Raw genomic sequence first — 17,247 nt, forward strand, 5'->3', positions numbered from 1 at the left:
TTTAATCCCTCCCTCTTCTAATTTTTCTCCAAAACCACAATCATCCCTAAATACTTCTTTAAAAAACTGCACTCATTAATCTCTAGCTTTATCTGGGGAGAGAATGTACCAAGGGTTAGTCTTCCTACCCTACAATTACCAGCAGACCAAGGTGGCCTTGCACAACCCAATATGTACTTGTATTATTGTGCTGCTGTTTTGGTTACAGTACGGTGGTGGTTCTCTCAAGTCACTTATAATGCTGCTGTTGCGGTTGAAGGGGCTAGGCTGTGTTCTTAAGAAAAACTCTCCTGGCTTTCAGAGGGACCAAGAGTAACTCCAGATGTACAGCCCCTATATCTACCTCGGTTAAAATTTGGAAGGATAAGCTCAAATATACTGATGGAGCAAATAAGTTATCTTCCCACACTCCTATTTGGGACCACTTCCGGATTCACTTTTCGCAAATTCCGGATCCTGGGATATGGGCCCGTCAAGGTATTAAGGCCATACAACACATTGTACAGGATCTTCTCAAAAAATTAGCATATTGTGATAAAGTTCATTATTTTCTGTAATGTACTGATAAACATTAGACTTTCATATAGATTCAAATACACACAACTGAAGTAGTTCAAGCCTTTTATTGTTTTAATATTGATGATTTTGGCATACAGCTCATGAAAACCCAAATTTCCTATCTCAAAAAATTAGCATATTTCATCCGACCAATAAAAGAAAAGTGTTTTTAAAACAAAAAAAAGTCAACCTTCAAATAATTATGTTCAGTTATGCACTCAATACTTGTTCAGGAATCCTTTTGCAGAACTGACTGCTTCAATGCGGCGTGGCATGGAGGCAATCAGCCTGTGGCACTGCTCAGGTGTTCTGGAGGCCCAGGATGCTTCGATAGCGGCCTTAAGCTCATCCAGAGTGTTGGGTCTTGCATCTCTCAACTTTCTCTTCACAATATCCCACAGATTCTCTATGGGGTTCAGGTCAGGAGAGTTGGCAGGCCAATTGAGCACAGTAATACCATGGTCAGTAAACCATTTACCAGTGGTTTTGGCAGTGTGAGCAGGTGCCAGGTCGTACTGAAGAATGAAATCTTCATCTCCATAAAGCTTTTCAGCAGATGGAAGCATGAAGTGCTCCAAAATCTCCTGATAGCTAGCTGCATTGACCCTGTCCTTGATAAAACACAGTGGACCAACCCCAGCAGCTGACATGGCACTCCAGACCATCACTGACTGTGGGTACTTGACACTGGACTTCAGGGATTTTGGCATTTCCCTCTCCCCAGTCTTCCTCCAGACTCTGGCACCTTGATTTCCGAATGACATGTAAAAGTTGCTTTCATCCGAAAAAAGTACTTTGGACCACTGAGCAACAGTCCAGTGCTGCTTCTCTGTAGCCCAGGTCAGGCGCTTCTGCCGCTGTTTCTGGTTCAAAAGTGGGTTCATGCTTCCATCTGCTGAAAAGCTTTATGGAGATGAAGATTTAATTTTTCAGCACGACCTGGCACCTGCTCACAGTGCCAAAACCACTGGTAAATGGTTTACTGACCATGGTATTACTGTGCTCAATTGGCCTGCCAACTCTCCTGACCTGAATCCCATAGAGAATCTGTGGGATATTGTGAAGAGAAAGTTGAGAGATGCAAGACCCAACACTCTGGATGAGCTTAAGGCCGATATCGAAGCATCCTGGGCCTCCATAACACCTGAGCAGTGCCACAGGCTGATTGCCTCCATGCCACGCCACATTGAAGCAGTCATTTCTGCAAAAGGATTCCCGACCAAGTATTGAGTGCATAACTGAACATAATTATTTGAAGGTTGACATTTTTTGTTTTAAAAACACTTTTCTTTTATTGGTCGGATAAAATATGCTAATTTTTTGAGATAGGAAATTTGGGTTTTCATGAGCTGTATGCCAAAATCATCAATATTAAAACAATAAAAGGCTTTAACTACTTCAGTTGTGTGTATTTGAATCTAAAATATAAGAAAGTCTAATGTTTATCAGTACATTACAGAAAATAATGAACTTTATCACAATATGCTAATTTTTTGAGAAGATCCTGTAGGTGATGAAGGTTTGTTGTCCTTCAATGCCCTCAAGCATACCTTTAATCTACCAAACTAAATGTTCTTCAAGTATTTGCAAATTCGCCATGCATATAATGCACAATTTAAGGCTGGTAGATTGCTCTTGGTTTCCTGCGATCTAGAACAAGTGGTAATGGTGAAAGACCTGGATAAGTCTTTCTCAGTCATTTATTTTGCTCTTATGAATAATACCCACAGCTTGGTAAGATGTCAATCCAGATGGAATGAGGAAGTGCCGGGGCTAGATGACACAGACTGGGAAGACATTTTAGAAAATTTTGTCAAAACACCAATATTGGCTAGAGACCGATTGCTTAAATTTAAATTTCTGCATAGAACTAACCTTATGCCTATGCGTATGCATAAAATATCCAACTCAAATTCTCCTAACTGTTCCAGGTGTGGTCTGGACCCAGGCACTATCTATCATATGTCCTGGGAATGCCCACTTAAACGTGCATTCTGGTCCGATATTATTACCTTCATTAATGACATTCTTCAAACACAGCTGATGATCTCTCCTAGGACACTTCTATTAAGTTTGCTAGATGACACTCCAGCTGGTAAATAGCCCCAATACTTAGTCAGAATATTATGTTTTTACACTCACAAGGAAATCCTCTGCACTTGGAAGTCAGATAGGCCCCCCTCTAATTATTGAAAATGTACAATCATGAAAGCTCTGCCCTTATAGCGCCTTACATACAAGAGTCCTAACTGTCCTCAGAGATTTGACAAAACCTGGGCCCCTTGGTATAATAATGTTGAAGCTCTTCCATCCGGACCGGAAGATTCATTGGGTAAGCTTACACTCTTCAGTCTTGTACAGTTCATAAAAGGTTCCCTTTGCCCTACACAAATATTTTGGCGGTAGGGAGACGTGCACCGGAGACCTTCTTCTCTTTCTCCTCTTCTCACTTCTTTCTTTCTCTTCTCTCTCTTCGTCTCTTTCTCTAGTTCTAGAGGGCAAACAAGACTTGAGGTTGTCCGAAATGGTGGTACGCTTTAAGCAAAGGGGATACCCTACCAAATTACTTCTTAACCAACTTGATAATAGACCAGGTGGGGGTAGGAGAAGGAGAGGCTCTGGTAGACAAGACAAACAAGATAGGGTTGCATTTGTTTCCACTTATAGTGTAGTCAGTAGTCAAGTGGAACGTTGTATTAAACGACATTGGAATATTCTTAGGGATTCATTACCTTATATTAAGGAATTTAATCGCCCCCCTATGTTCTGTTACAAAAGAGCACCCTCCCTTAGGAGTAAATTGGTTCATTCTGATATCAGTATTAATAAACAACCAAAGCAATGTGGCATTTTTCCCTGTTTACAATGTCATATTTGTAATAGCCTCATTAAGGGTGATACCTTTTTTCACCCTATGAGTGGTAAACGATATGCCATACGAGATAGGTACACTTGTGATTCTCGTTGGGTGGTTTATATGCTTAAATGCCCATGTGGTAAGTGCTATGTTGGCCAAACGACACAGAGATTGAAAGATCGTTTGGCCTCGCACAAATCTACCATTCGCAAAAAGAATATGGATCAGGCCGTTTCAGAGCATTTTACTACCTTTGGACACAATGTTAGTCAGCTTAGGGTTTGTGTCATCGATGGGGTTAAACAGGATAATAAAGGGGGTGATAGATTGTCTAGATTATTGAAGTTAGAATCTAAATGGATCAGAGAACTTGACACTGTGAATAGTGGGTTAAATAAAGAGTATGATTTGAGACTAGATTGGTGATACTGATAGACTCAGATATTTATAGGCCTTATTAGCTTTCTTTTATTGGATATTTTTTATTATACTACCAATCATTGATATACCATTGGTGGAAAGTGCTGAATTGATTTTTTTCATATATGGCATGATTTTTTCATATATGGCATTTTTATGTTTTTGGCATTTTTTGGCATTTTTTCAGCAGTTTCTTGGCATTTTTTGGCATTTATTTGACATTTGTTCGGCTTTTTTTGACATTTTTTCGGCATTTTTTTGGCATTTTTCGGCATTTTTTCGGCATTTTTTGGTGTTTGGTTAATTTTACGCGTATTTTTAGTTGCAAAGATTGCGTATAGTTAGGACGCGTTCATGTGGCACTTTCTAGGCGATTGTTTTATTGATACGTAGTTTTTTATACGTTTATGCGTCATTTTTTGAGCGCTTGTCTCATGTGTATATACGTCCGGCATAGATGCGTATTTTTGATCGTCAGTAGTCTAGATAGAGGATATGCATTATTACGTCATCTATACGCGTATGCGGGTATGGCGTCGCGTCGTATTGATGCGTTTATGTGTCATTTCCATGCGGATTTTGATGTTTTGTTTTCTTTAATAAAATGTTACTTTTTGGATTTTTTCTTTTTTCTGCTATTCAGCATATTCCACCATGGCATTTTGGCTGATATCTTGCCAATACATCTTAGAGGCATGCCTGATTTTGATATTTTTTTATTCAGCCATTATTGACAGTTATTTTTTGAATGTTTGGATCTTGCTCAGATCCACCAATGGGGGAGTTGGAGGTGTGACTAGATATGTAAATAGGCTGTTTCCCATCAGGTCCTCTAATTAGTATATACTCAGTGATTGGTTGTTTCTCTGTATATATGTTGGTGTTTTTGTATGTTACTTCAGAACTAGGCAGCATGAAGATGGGCAGGAGCCCGAAACAGTGGACTGTCCTGCCTTAAAGTTCTTTTTAAATTTGTATGTTTTTTTCCAATAAAACAGACTAAGCTTTTCTGAAGGTGGTGCGGATCTTTCTCTTCATTTTTCTCTAGTTCACTGACATGGCTAAAGAACAGCTGAGAATGCAGAGATGCAAATAATATCCAGCTAAATCTTCTGTTACTTACCCAGTGCCTCCCTGTCTTGGCTGCCCATTTTCATATTATGTATACACGCAGAACAAATTTTACAACTGTGTAATATTATTCTGTTTCATATGGTTGTATTTTTTTTTTTTTTTTTTTTTTTTTTTTTTTTTTACAGATTTATCAGCTGTATCAGTGATGACTTTGCTGTACTATTTCCTTAAGTACATGTTGTACTTGTTTTGTTTGAAAACCAATAAAACTTGATATGGGAAAAAAAAAATGAATGAATTTGACTTGTGCCTGCGCAGTTGAGCAGACCCGATCGGGCTTGGCCATTTCCGCCAGAGCCCATTGGAAAGCTACTACTGCACCTGCTCAGGAGCACGGTAGGTAAACATTTCAGCCACTAGTGGGTCATCACTGCATCACAACCGACAAGATTGTTGGTTGATGTTTCGGGGGCTGCCAGCGCTGGATCCCGGAAAGTGAAGAGAATGGGGGAAGCCTCATTAGGATACAGAGGCTTCCCCCTCCCAATGTAAGTACCCCCAGGGGCTGTGTTTTTTTTTTTTAGTAGGAGGAAGCCTTTAGATAATCCAGAGATTTCCCAGATCCTCCTCAAGTCCACAGCTGCTGCACAAAGCCCTCTTCTGGTGGCCGAGCTTCTGGCTGTGTACAAGCGCATTCATACTAACATGTATGGACTGTACTCGTGTGTAACCCAGTACAAGGACGCTTGTACATGGACCAAAGCACAGCCCACAAAACCACATTCAACAAATCTTATTGCATGTTTTGAGGGACCCAGCACTGGTACAGTGGGCTGCAGGAAGTCTCTGGACCACACAGAGATTAGTATTTTTTTTAAGAGACTGTAATAATAAAAAAAAAAGGGCCCATGGGGGGTTCTTACATCAGGAGGGAAAAGCCTCTGGATCCTATCCCCTGTTGTCCTCCGTCCCACGGTGGTCTCGCTGGGTCCCTCCAAAGCCACAGCCGACAATTGGTCAGGCTGCGGCGCAGGCGCTACTCCACCTGCAATATTTACCTTCCCCGGCTCCAGCGCAGATGCAGTTCTCGGCTTGGGATCAGGCAGAAATGGCCACCTGATCCCGAGCAGAGAGCCCATACTGCGCATGCGCTGGAGCCGGGGAACGTCAATTACATGGCCGCCGCTTGGAGGGGCCCAGTGAGACCACCATGGGACGGGGTAAGCCTTGATGGGGCCCATTTTTTTTTTTATTACAAGGTATCTCTAAAAATTTGTTTTAGGTACAGTTTAAAGGGAATCTTTAGAGAAGTATTTGGAGGTTGCCATATTTATTTTCTTTTAACCACTTCTGCCTAACTGGACGAATATATTACTCCAGAAAGCGCCGCTTAGAGGCCCTCTGGACAAATATATTAGTCTAGTGGTGTTGGGGCAGCTGCACGAGTATTTATGTGTGCGGACAGCTCTTCCTCGCTGCTATTAGAGGAGATCCCCCAAGCTTAACAATCCCCTGTGAATGAATCAAGATGCTTCCAATCAGGAGGCATCTTGATTCATGAATTGGAGGCATCTTGATTCATGAAAACTTAACGTTACAAAATGTGAAAGAAAAAAAAAGAAGAAAAGAAAAAGATTGAGCACTTCCTGGTATCTTCTAGGAGAGGAGAGTGGGTAATGCCACCTAGTGGCCAAAAAGTAAAATTAAAGTAAAAAAACAAAACAAAAAGCACATTATAAAGGTATAAAAGGCAGAGGATCAGTATGACAGCCAGACAACAGGTATTGCTTAAAGAGTGCCTGAGACGACAAAATGAAAAGAACCGATACTTACCCGGGGACTTCCTCCTCCAGCCCCATAAGCACCGCTGAGTTCCTCGCCATCCTCCCAACTACCTCCGTTCTTTGGCAATTGGTCCCGGTAATCTGGCTCAGTCGCGCCAGTCAGGGTCTTCTGCGCATGTGGCTGAGCCAGTTATCGGGACCGATAGTTGGAGAATGGAGGCACTTGGAAGAATGGCGAGTGACACAGCGGTGCTTATGGGGCTGGAGGAAGCCCCCGGGTGAGTATCAAATCTTTTTATTTTGTTGTCTCAGGTTTTCTTTAACCTCCTTGCGACCGCCTTGGAGGTCGCAAGGTGGCAGCCCCAGGACCGCACAATGCCAATTGGCGTGAACCGCGGGGGACATGTTTTGCTGGGGATCCCGCTTCTCCGCTTGAGTGATGGAGCCCTGTTCCGTCAGTCTACCAGCAGCGATCGCAGCTAGGAGACGGTTAGACAGCGGTTTTATTTACATTGTACAGCGCTGCAATCTACTGCAGAGCTGTACTGGGGACAGCCATGTCACTCGGCTGTCCCCTGGGGAGGCTCAGAGAGCGATTGGCTCGCATAGGCTAATGCCTAGGAGAGCTGATCGCTGAGATTGGCTGGCGGGGGGAGGGTAGCAATAAAAATAAAATAGCTAAAACTATTTAAAAATAAATACGCATAAATAAAATAATAAACATCGGAGCAGCAATCGGAGCCCACCAACAGAAAGCTCTGTTGGTGGGAACTCATATGTGTGCCAAGTTGTATGGCTCTGCAGCAAGCTCTTAAAGGGAACCTGAACTGAGTAAAATTATTTAAATAAACAGATGAGGTAACTTCAAATGAACATTACATAGTTACCTTTTGTCAGAACTGAAATATATTAGTTGCTGTCAGTTATAGCTGAGAGGACAATGGATGTGCCAGGTAATGTCCATGTTTCCCTATGGCTCAAGTGGGCGATGTTACAGTTTAACAGTGTGCTGACCAGGAAGCTGTTATGGGGTAATGGTCATTTCCAAAATTGAGGACAGAGAATTCCCTTGATCACAGTGGACAAACAGGACACGGGAGAGGAGAAAGATTGAGGAGAAGACTACACGGGAGGCAAGTAGGACTTGTGTATGTTTATTTTGACTTAATTTTCAGTTCAGGTTCTCTTTAAAGTTGCAGAAGCCTGAATTGTAAAAAATGGCCTGGTCACAAGGAGGGGTGTAAGGCTATGGTCCTGAGGTGGTTAAAAGGAAATATGGCAACCTCCATATCCCACTCACTTCAGGTGTCCTTTAAAGGGGAACTGAAGTGAGTGATATGGTGGCTGCCATATTTATTTCCTTTCAAACAATACCAGTTGCCTGGCAGTGCTCCTGGTATAGTTGGCTGTAGTGACTGAATCACACCTGAAACAAGTATGCAGATAATCTTGTCAGATCGGATAATAATAAAAAAAAAAAAGTTCTAGTGAGAGAAAAGTAGGCCAGTAGTAAAGCTATAATTCTGGTGGTCCACGACTTACCTGTGTGCTCTGTAGCTCCCCCCCCCCCCTTCACCCCCACTTCCTGCATGAACACTGCCCAGCCATCTTAGCAAACCTGGCTACTGCCCTAATTACCATAAGGGGCACTGCTTTCATTTTTGGGCAGCTTTCCCCAATCAAAGTCTCGATCACAACAAAAGCAAAAGAGCAGTTAACAGTAATTAGGATGCCAAGCGTACATTGTCTGCACAGTGCATTTATAAACTTGTTACAGGGATCTTTGTACACTTGTGATTAAGAAAAAAGGTATTTGCAAGATTTCAGCCACGCATAAACAAGAAGCTTCTCCCACAATGCATCACTTGCCTTTGAAATTCCTGATATAATGATGGTGCTCTTCTTGCGAGGGGATTTCAGCGACTGCCTCGATGACTCTCGGAGCTGTCTGATGGCAGCTTCAGCGACTGGATCCGACCCATTTAGCATCAGGAGCTCTGTGTCCAAAGCAAGAGTTCATTAAACAAGTATACACCGGTCATGTCACTGTAGTGTACCACCAACTGCAAGCAGACACCGCTTTCCCTTATTTACAGCACACAGCATTCTACAGAGCCATTCACACTTTCCCCAAAGAAGCTCACAGTCTGGTCACCGCCACATATACAAGCCAAGGTCAGTATGACCACATGCCAGCTAAACTACCATTATGTGTTTGGGATGTGGAAGCATAACAGATCACCAAGAAGAAACCCACACAGGCAGAGGGAGATCAGGGAGACGACATGCAGCGTTCCGGGTGGGGGGACTGCGTACCAGATACACTTCCTATGGGGTTGTGATGTACAGTATGTTTCAGGAGTTTGAGCTGTGGAGTCGGTACAAAAATCATCCGACTCACACTGCTCAATTTTTTAAATCAAGTTTGCTTGCTTAAAACAAAGTATTTGTGATAATTCAGGTTGGAGTCAGCTTGAGATGTCTCCCAATGCATCACTGCTGAATATATGCAAATCAACCATTGTCATCCCTAGAAGCTAAACACCTCCAGATCCACTGGAATGCAATGATGTGACAGCTTGATAATTGTACAGAGCCACAATAATCCAATATCGACTGTTTCGTTTTGATTGAGCCTCATCAGCGCATGGCATGGATTAATTACTCCAGGTACCCAAAAATTGCTCCGACTCCTCTACTCCAATTCCACAGCCCTATCAGTGCTATGGAATGGGTACGAACATCATCAGACTCCAGCTCCTCAGTTTATGAAACCACGGACTCCAGGTGCCCTAAAATTGCTTCGACTGACTATCCAGCCCGGGTTTAAAAGGCGAGAAGTTGGGGTGCAGGGGGGTACTTTATATCAGGGGTAGGGAACCTATGGCTCAGGAGCCAGATGTGGCTCTTTTGATGGCTACATCTGGCTCACTGACAAATCAGTAGGAGTTGATTCATTAAGCAACACTGCTCAAGCAGCGCAGCTTAGTGTGGCAGCGCAAGTAAAATTTTCATAGTAGTGCACGCTACTGCTGTAGCATGCACCACTAACTTACTCGCACTCCCCTCAAAACTAAGAGCTGCTCCAATTGTCCCACTCTGAACCCTGTCAGGTCCAGTGACTTTGTAGGACGAGATCCCCGCACTTTGATTGGCCCAATAGGCTACCTGTCACTTGACAGTGCGGGGATCTCATCCTACAAAGTGACTCAACCCCCAAGTCAGCTAGCTAATTGTACAAGCTGTTAGTCTGTATTTCTCCTGTCTGGCTCTTGGGGAAATTGCTGATGTCGCTGAAACCCAAGAGAAGCTGAAGACGTGTCTGACACTTCCGCTGCCGGGCGGATCAACTGTATACACATCACCATAGCAACAGGGACGTGAGCCCTCTGCACATGCGCACTGTGCCAGTTTAAAACATATTGTATGGGTCAGGAAAATACATTTTAAAATGTGGCGTTTATGGCTGACCCCTTCTTTATACGATTTAAAAATTGTAAATAAAAATATACACACTTGCCCCCCCAAGAACAAAGGGTTATCCTTTAAAGGTGAATGCCAAGAAAATCGAAAAAAACAAGTAGCTGTGTGACACAAGCACTTCACACCAATCATCTTTCAATCAAAAGCTTCCAGAGGTTCCAGCCTCCAAAAGGTGGCAGAACAGCATCTTCATAACCTCAGCGCTGAATGTCAGCAACCTGCAGCCACTCAGTGCACGGGGGTGGCTGCTAATTGTTAGTTAGTCCTTGCACACAGGACCCAAGCGCATCAAATCTCCTTAAATAAATGCAGTGCAGGTAAAGTGCAACGTGCAGATAACAAATACACATCAATAGACTTGCCCGCTTTTCCAATCCCCAAATCTAAAAAATAAATAAATAAATGAATAAAATAAAAATCCAGTTATGGTATGTATTTTCTAAATCAGAGAATTTCCGACAAGTCCGATCTGATTTTCGATCATTTTTCTGATCGATTTTCCAATCACTTCTATACAAAAATCGATCAGAAAAACGATTGGAAATCAGATTGGACCTGTTGGAAATAATTTTGATTCAACCGTCAATCTAACAGAATATTACAACACTACAGGCATTAGATGTGAACTTCAAAAAGACTTTTCCAGGTGTACTTTAACAAATGGATTGATGATATCATTGCAGATCGCTTTTTCATTGGCTGGCACGGCCTTTACAAGTGGTGCATTTTTAAAGCTGGTGTGATCCATGTGGATGGTGATGCTGGGTAACCCCAGGAAACGCTGTGAGGTTGGGGGGACTATGGCCCCATCTTTCCTCCTCTGTGAGCGATGCCAATAACTTCAGTGTATCTGGTGCCATCTCCTATAGAAAGCAATAGAAGAGAGGTTTTTATCTCAGCTGTAGCGTACCTGTGTCTGAAGACGACAAAGCCTTGCTAACCCCGCTGCTGGTAGACGGTATCGCCTGTATGGAGAAATCTCGCTCAATCACTTTTATTTTCGGTGGGGTCCTGGCCGGTGAATCTGTCATGTGACCACAAACAAAGGCGTAAGCTAGAGAAATGACATGAAAATGCACAACTGTTTGCTAATAACCCACCTGTCCATATATTTAAATACACATTTACAAAAAAAAAAAAAAAAAAAAAAAAAACACAACGCGAAAAGAGACGCGAAAAAAAGTGGTCCCCTCGCTCACCTCAAAATGTGGAATGTGTAGATGTAAATGTGGAATGTGGAATGTGTAGATGTAAATGTGGAATGTGGAAATTAAAGAATAGGTGGTAACCATTTCAAAATACACTTTGCATGACACCGCTCAGCACAGCCTCCAGAAGATAGAGGGATAAGGAGGCTGCTTTTTTTTATTTCCTTTTAAACAATACCAGTTGCCTGGCTATCCTGCTGCTCCAAAACAAAAAAAATCTGTGCCAAGGAAATCAATAGTTCGATCGCTGCTGAGAAAGGACCAAAGTCCACAATCAATCGTCTCACCAATGTGGTCATAAATTCTCATACCCAACTGGTATCCTGCTGCTCCTCTGCCGCTAATAATTTTAGCCATAGACCCTGACCAAGCATGCGGCAGGTCAGGCATTTCTGACATTGTCAGATGTTACAAAATTAGCTGCATGCTTGTTTCAGGTGTGTGATTCAGACACTACTGCAGCCAAAAAGACCAGCAGGGCTGCCAGGCAACTGGTATAGTTTACCATTTCCGCCTGCGGGTATTTTTTACCTTCTGGACGAGAGGAATTTTCACATTTCAGCGCTCCTCCCTTTCATTCCCCAATAACTGTATCACAAAAAAATGATCTATAACTTATTTTTTCCGCCACCAATTAGGCTTTCTTTGGGTGGTACATTATGCTAAGAATTTTTTTTCTTATTTATAATGCATTTTACCGGGAATAATAAGGAAAAAAATAGAAAAAAAAAATCTCAGTTTTCGGCCATTATAGTTTTAAAATGACATGCTACCGTAATTAAAATCCACACATTTACCCATTTGTCCTGGTTATTGCAACAGTAAAATTATATCCCTAGTACAATCTGTGGTGATATTTTATTTGCAAATAAAAGGTGAATTTTTTTCAGTTTTACATCCATAACTAATTTCTACCCCATAATGTAATAATAATATACCCTCTTAAAGGACTTACGAAGCCAAAATCTGCCCCCAAAACGTAAAAAAAGTTAACCACATGCATGACTTTGTAAGGCACGGAGGACGCCGTCCGCGCCGTTCCGCCTGGTCCCCTCTGCTCAATAGCCCCCCGAAAGGCTGCGACCCCACGGTCCAGGTCGGTATCTGCAGCCTGCATAAAGATGTCCGCCGGAGCTGGCCACGGCTGCGCAGTCCGCATAGCCGCTACTGCGGCTGCGCAGCTCTAGGGCCAACCCCCCCGATCCACGTAACAGGCAGCGTGGATCGGAGGGTTGGCCCTAGAGTTGGGGGCAGATTTTGGCCTCGTAAGTCCTTTAACATACATATGAACATTTTTTATTCCCTAATGCCTATAGGTGTAATTTTACTATTTGGCCACATGATTGAGCACTTCCTATTCATGTACAATACGTGCGCAATAGGAAGCAATGTGTTGCTACATTGTAATTAGGTAAGTGACGCAGGCTTCAACGGAAGCCTGCTATCACAGTGGCCTGCGGAGAGATTAATGAATGGGAACTTTGTTCCTATTCATAAAACGGCGGCAAGTGGCGGGAGGAAGCACAGCGGCTCCATTTAAGAATAAACACTATTTTTGAACAAAAACAGTGTTTATTCTTGGCGGATGAGAACGGATAGGCTCAGGGGACTTTTGTCCCCTGCAGTCAATCCCCCCTGTTGTCGGTAGCATTGCTATCACGGGCATTTGCCTGCACGATTGCATACACAGCACCCCAAACTGCAGGGACGTGACTAGTGCGCCCCTGCGGCTGTAGCAGCGCTGCTGCTGCGGTTCGTGAGGCTCACGTCCCAGCGGCAGAAATGGTTAAAATGAAATAAATATGGCCACCTCCATATTCTTCTCACTTCAGTTCTCCACTGTCTTCACTGCAGTACATTCTAAATTCCAATGTTCATCCTCATTACTGTGCAAAATCCACTAGGGGGAGACAACAGCCTCCGGGCTTCTTGCTAATCAATTTTAACGTACCTGAAGATTTGTCAGAGAGGCTGGTCGGGCTTTTCCCATCGAGCCGAGGTTTGGACGTGACAGAGGTGATGGTGGTGACCACAGTGCCACAGGGCATCACAGTGCGGTCCATCTCCACCTTCTTTGCTGGGACCGGGACTGGAACCGGGAAGGATTTCAGCTCATTGGGCTCCACAAACAGGAACTTAAATGGACGCAAAATAAGTTCCACTTAAAATGAAATATCACGGTCATGAAACAACAGAACATAAATAATTGCTTCATGGGCCATTTTGCTATTTAAACATATAAAGATAGCCACATATATCTATAGGTTAGATTGTAATAGCATTTTAATGCAAAAAGACATATGCAGCCCACATCTGTGTTATATGATAATTCTATAATATGGTGAAGCTGTCAGCTACCTGATCACTGACTGACCCCGCAGCAGAGCAGGCACCCACACTGACCCACACTGACCCCCGGCGAAGAGCAGGCACCCACACTGACCCCCGCCGAAGAGCAGGCACCCACACTGACCCCCGCCGAAGAGCAGGCACCCACACTGACCCCCGCTGAAGAGCAGGCACCCCCACAACTCCACAACTGACACCCCCCCCCCCCCCCCAGAGCAGGCACCCCCACAACTGACCCCCCAGCAGAGCAGGCACCCACAACTGACCGCCGCCCCCCCCCCCCCCCCCAGCAGAGCAGGCACGCACACTGACCCCGCATTAGAGAAGGCACCAACCTGAGCACTGACTGCTCCCGCTGCAGAGCTGCCAACTGCTGAGCTGAGTGGAAAGCTTTGCCTTCCAGATGGGTTCTTTCGGAAAAGGTCTAACGGTACCGTAGCCCAGGCCAACGGAGCACCTTCAATAAAAAGAAAGAAAAGAGCTGCTATTATAGCCATTGCATGGGAAGGGTTTTTTATGTGTTATTTCAAGTACAGACAGAGCTTGATGTGCATTGTAATGAGTAAAATAAGTATTTTATCCCCCATCAAAAAGGACTTTCCATTTAGTGGCATCAGAGTAACCAAGCAGCTCGGGGTGACCCAAACCACTAGGAATGTATAGGGGTATAAAAGAGAAGGAAAAGCCGTCCTACTAATAAGTAATGCTTGGTGAAATTTGCCTTCTTCAAACAGAAGGAAATTTGCAATAATTCAGCTATAAGTGACCATTTGTGGTTACCCACAATTCACCACACTACTGAATATACAAATTATCAAAATCCTTGTTGGCAATCACAGAGGTCAGGTGTTTTTTGTAGTTGGCCACCATGTTTGCACACATCTCAGGAGGGATTTTGGCCCACTGCTCATCGCAGGTCCTTTCTAAGTCAGTACGGTATAGGTTGATTTTTGGCAACTCGAACTTTCAGCTACCTCCACAGATTTTCTATTAGGTTATGGTCTGAAGACTGGCTAGGCCACTCCTGGACCTTCATGGGCTTCTTGAACCACTCATTTGTTTCCTTGGCTGTGTGTTTTGGGTCATTATGCTGAAAGACTAGTCCACGACCCATCTTCAGTGTTCTGTCTAAGGTTATCAAAACTAAGATTAATTGGCCCTTCAATGCAATATCCTGTAATTGTCTGGAACCCTTAGAAGTAAAACTATTTCAAATCAAAAATGTTTCTACTTCCATGCTTGGCTGTGGGGAGGGTGTTCTTTGATTTATACTCTGGAATCAACTCGAACAGCCGTGTTTGTAGGAAGAAAAATACAAAGAGCTCTATTTTGGTATCATCTAATCACAGAACTTTCTCCCAAGCCTTTACTAAATGACTTTTTACTGGAAAACTTCAAATGTGCCTTTGCATGAGCCTTCTTGAGCAGGGGGTGGGGGGGGGGGGGGGGGGGGGGGGGGCTTTCTGGGAGCGTCAAGATTTCAATCCAATATGGCGTAGTGTGTTAGCAATGGTGTTCTTGGTGACTGATCGCAGCTACCTTTAGATCATCAACAAGCTCCTCCATGTACTTGTGGGCTGATCCCTCATTCTCCTGATCATCCAAACCCCATGGGGCAAGATCTTGTATGGAGCCCCAGGCGAATTATGCTCATTTTATATTTCTTCCATTCCTGAATTGACAAACTATCGTCACCTTCTAACCAAGCTTCTTGCTAATGGTCTTCAAGCCCATTCCAGCATCGTGTGGGTCTACAGTCTTGTCCCATAGGTCCTTAACCAGCCCTTGGTCTTGCCTGTGGTGATGGAGAGGTTGTAATGGAAGCAACACTCTCTGGACAGATGTGCCTTATGTACATAATGGGCATAGATCAGGAGTATCTCTAATTGATCGATTGAACTGTGTGCCACGTAACCAATCTGTGGGAGCCTGAATTCTGTCTGGGTTGCTGGGGCTCAAATACTTAATTCAATCAATGACATGCTAAGCAATTTATAACTTAACATGAGTCTGAAGCATGTTTAAATAAACCCCCCAAAAACCTACCTAAGGAGAGAGAAGGCTTTGGGTCCTATAGAGCCGTCCCATTCCTCAAGTGGATCACTTGTTCCAGTGCTGGCTCCTCCGTTTGAATCCCCCAGCGCAGGAAGCTTTGAAAGTCTTCAAGAGCAAGACTGCTTCCGAAAACAGGCGGCTCCGTACTGCGAGTGCGCATGCTCGTGCATGCTCTTTACGGAGAGGCCTGTCTTTGGCTCCCAAAGACTTCCGAACCTGCAATACGGAGCAGCCCGACTCGGGCTACCAAAGCAGCAAAGAGCAAAGGTAACAGGGGAGCAAGCGGTGGGGCGCAGGGACCATGAGAGGAACGGGAACGCTCTATGGGACTCAGCCTTTCCTCTCCTTAGGTGAGCAAAGGATCAAGGATCAAGTAATTATTTTCCCCCACAGCAGACAATTATCAACCTTAAAAAGTGTACCCAGGGCGAACCACACGTACAAATAGCCATACTTTCATAAGAAGAGGGAAGCCTCTGGGTCCTATAGGGTCCCCTGTCACGGACCCCCAGAGGATTAGGTTCCCTTCATTTTTATTTTCTCCCAGGTTTGCTTTAACTTGTGAGGGTAGTGCAAAGAAAACATGCATTTAAAGAGACACTGAAGCGAAAAAAAAATGATATTATGATTTGTATTTGTAGCACAGCTAAGAAATAAAACATTAAGATCAGATACATCAGTCTAATTGTTTCCAGTAAAGGAAGAGTTAAGAAACTCCAGTTGTTATCTCTATGCAAAAAAGCCATAATCTCTACGACTTTTAAAGTCGTGGAGAGGGCTGTCTTCTGACTTATTATCTCAACTGTAAGTGAACAGTTTTCTTTTTATCTGCCAGAGGTCATTAGTTCACAGACTGCTCTGAAAGAATCATTTGAATGCAGAGTGTTGTGTAATCTGCACATATTAGAGAATGATGCAATGTTAGAAAACACACTATATACCTGAAAATAAAAATATGAGAATATTTTCTTTGCTGCTAATCTTGTAATTATTCATAGTACACAACCAATTCATTATATCATATATTTTTTCCCGCTTCAGTGTCTCTTTAATCATACCAAAAAAAAACCTGCTCCGTGGCTAGAGTACTCCTATAGACTTCTAGTACTTGTCTACCAGAGTTCAACAATGCTGAGTGCCACACTTACTTCCTGCTGGCTTTTCAGCTTCACAGATCTGAAGTAGGAGTTCTTTGGATTTTGCATTCAGTTCTCTGTTATGTATAAAAAAAAAAGGCATTAGGTTGTATGATCATGTTGGCTAATGTAGGATAAATACATTACTACAGTAAAAACAACTAGTTTGAATACCAAGAACCTAAGGGGAAGTGTAAAGTTTTTTTTTTTATAGGGTGATGGGGGAATCTCTTAACACAATGCATTCACATTAGGAACAATGTAGCAATTTGTTGCTATGTCCCCAGAAAGTAAACACCAAGGAAGTCACTTGTCTGCAAGGA

At 43.3% G+C, this 17,247-nt stretch overlaps 1 protein-coding gene across 1 annotated transcript in view; it reads right to left on the minus strand.

The window, feature by feature from the left end:
* Positions 1-17,247, minus strand: part of C2CD2 (C2 calcium dependent domain containing 2) — a 142,312-nt gene that overhangs the window by 3,688 nt on the left and 121,377 nt on the right. The window contains exons 9-14 of the mRNA XM_068270393.1: positions 16,937-17,001; positions 14,069-14,190; positions 13,336-13,519; positions 11,087-11,200; positions 10,539-10,559; positions 8,563-8,690 (exon numbers count right to left, since the gene is read on the minus strand). Coding sequence (XP_068126494.1) covers positions 8,563-8,690; positions 10,539-10,559; positions 11,087-11,200; positions 13,336-13,519; positions 14,069-14,190; positions 16,937-17,001 — 634 coding nt within the window. The remainder of the gene's footprint in view (positions 1-8,562; positions 8,691-10,538; positions 10,560-11,086; positions 11,201-13,335; positions 13,520-14,068; positions 14,191-16,936; positions 17,002-17,247) is intronic.

Source organism: Hyperolius riggenbachi, chromosome 2 (genome assembly GCF_040937935.1).
Source record: "Hyperolius riggenbachi isolate aHypRig1 chromosome 2, aHypRig1.pri, whole genome shotgun sequence".
Classification (NCBI taxonomy): domain Eukaryota; kingdom Metazoa; phylum Chordata; class Amphibia; order Anura; family Hyperoliidae; genus Hyperolius; species Hyperolius riggenbachi.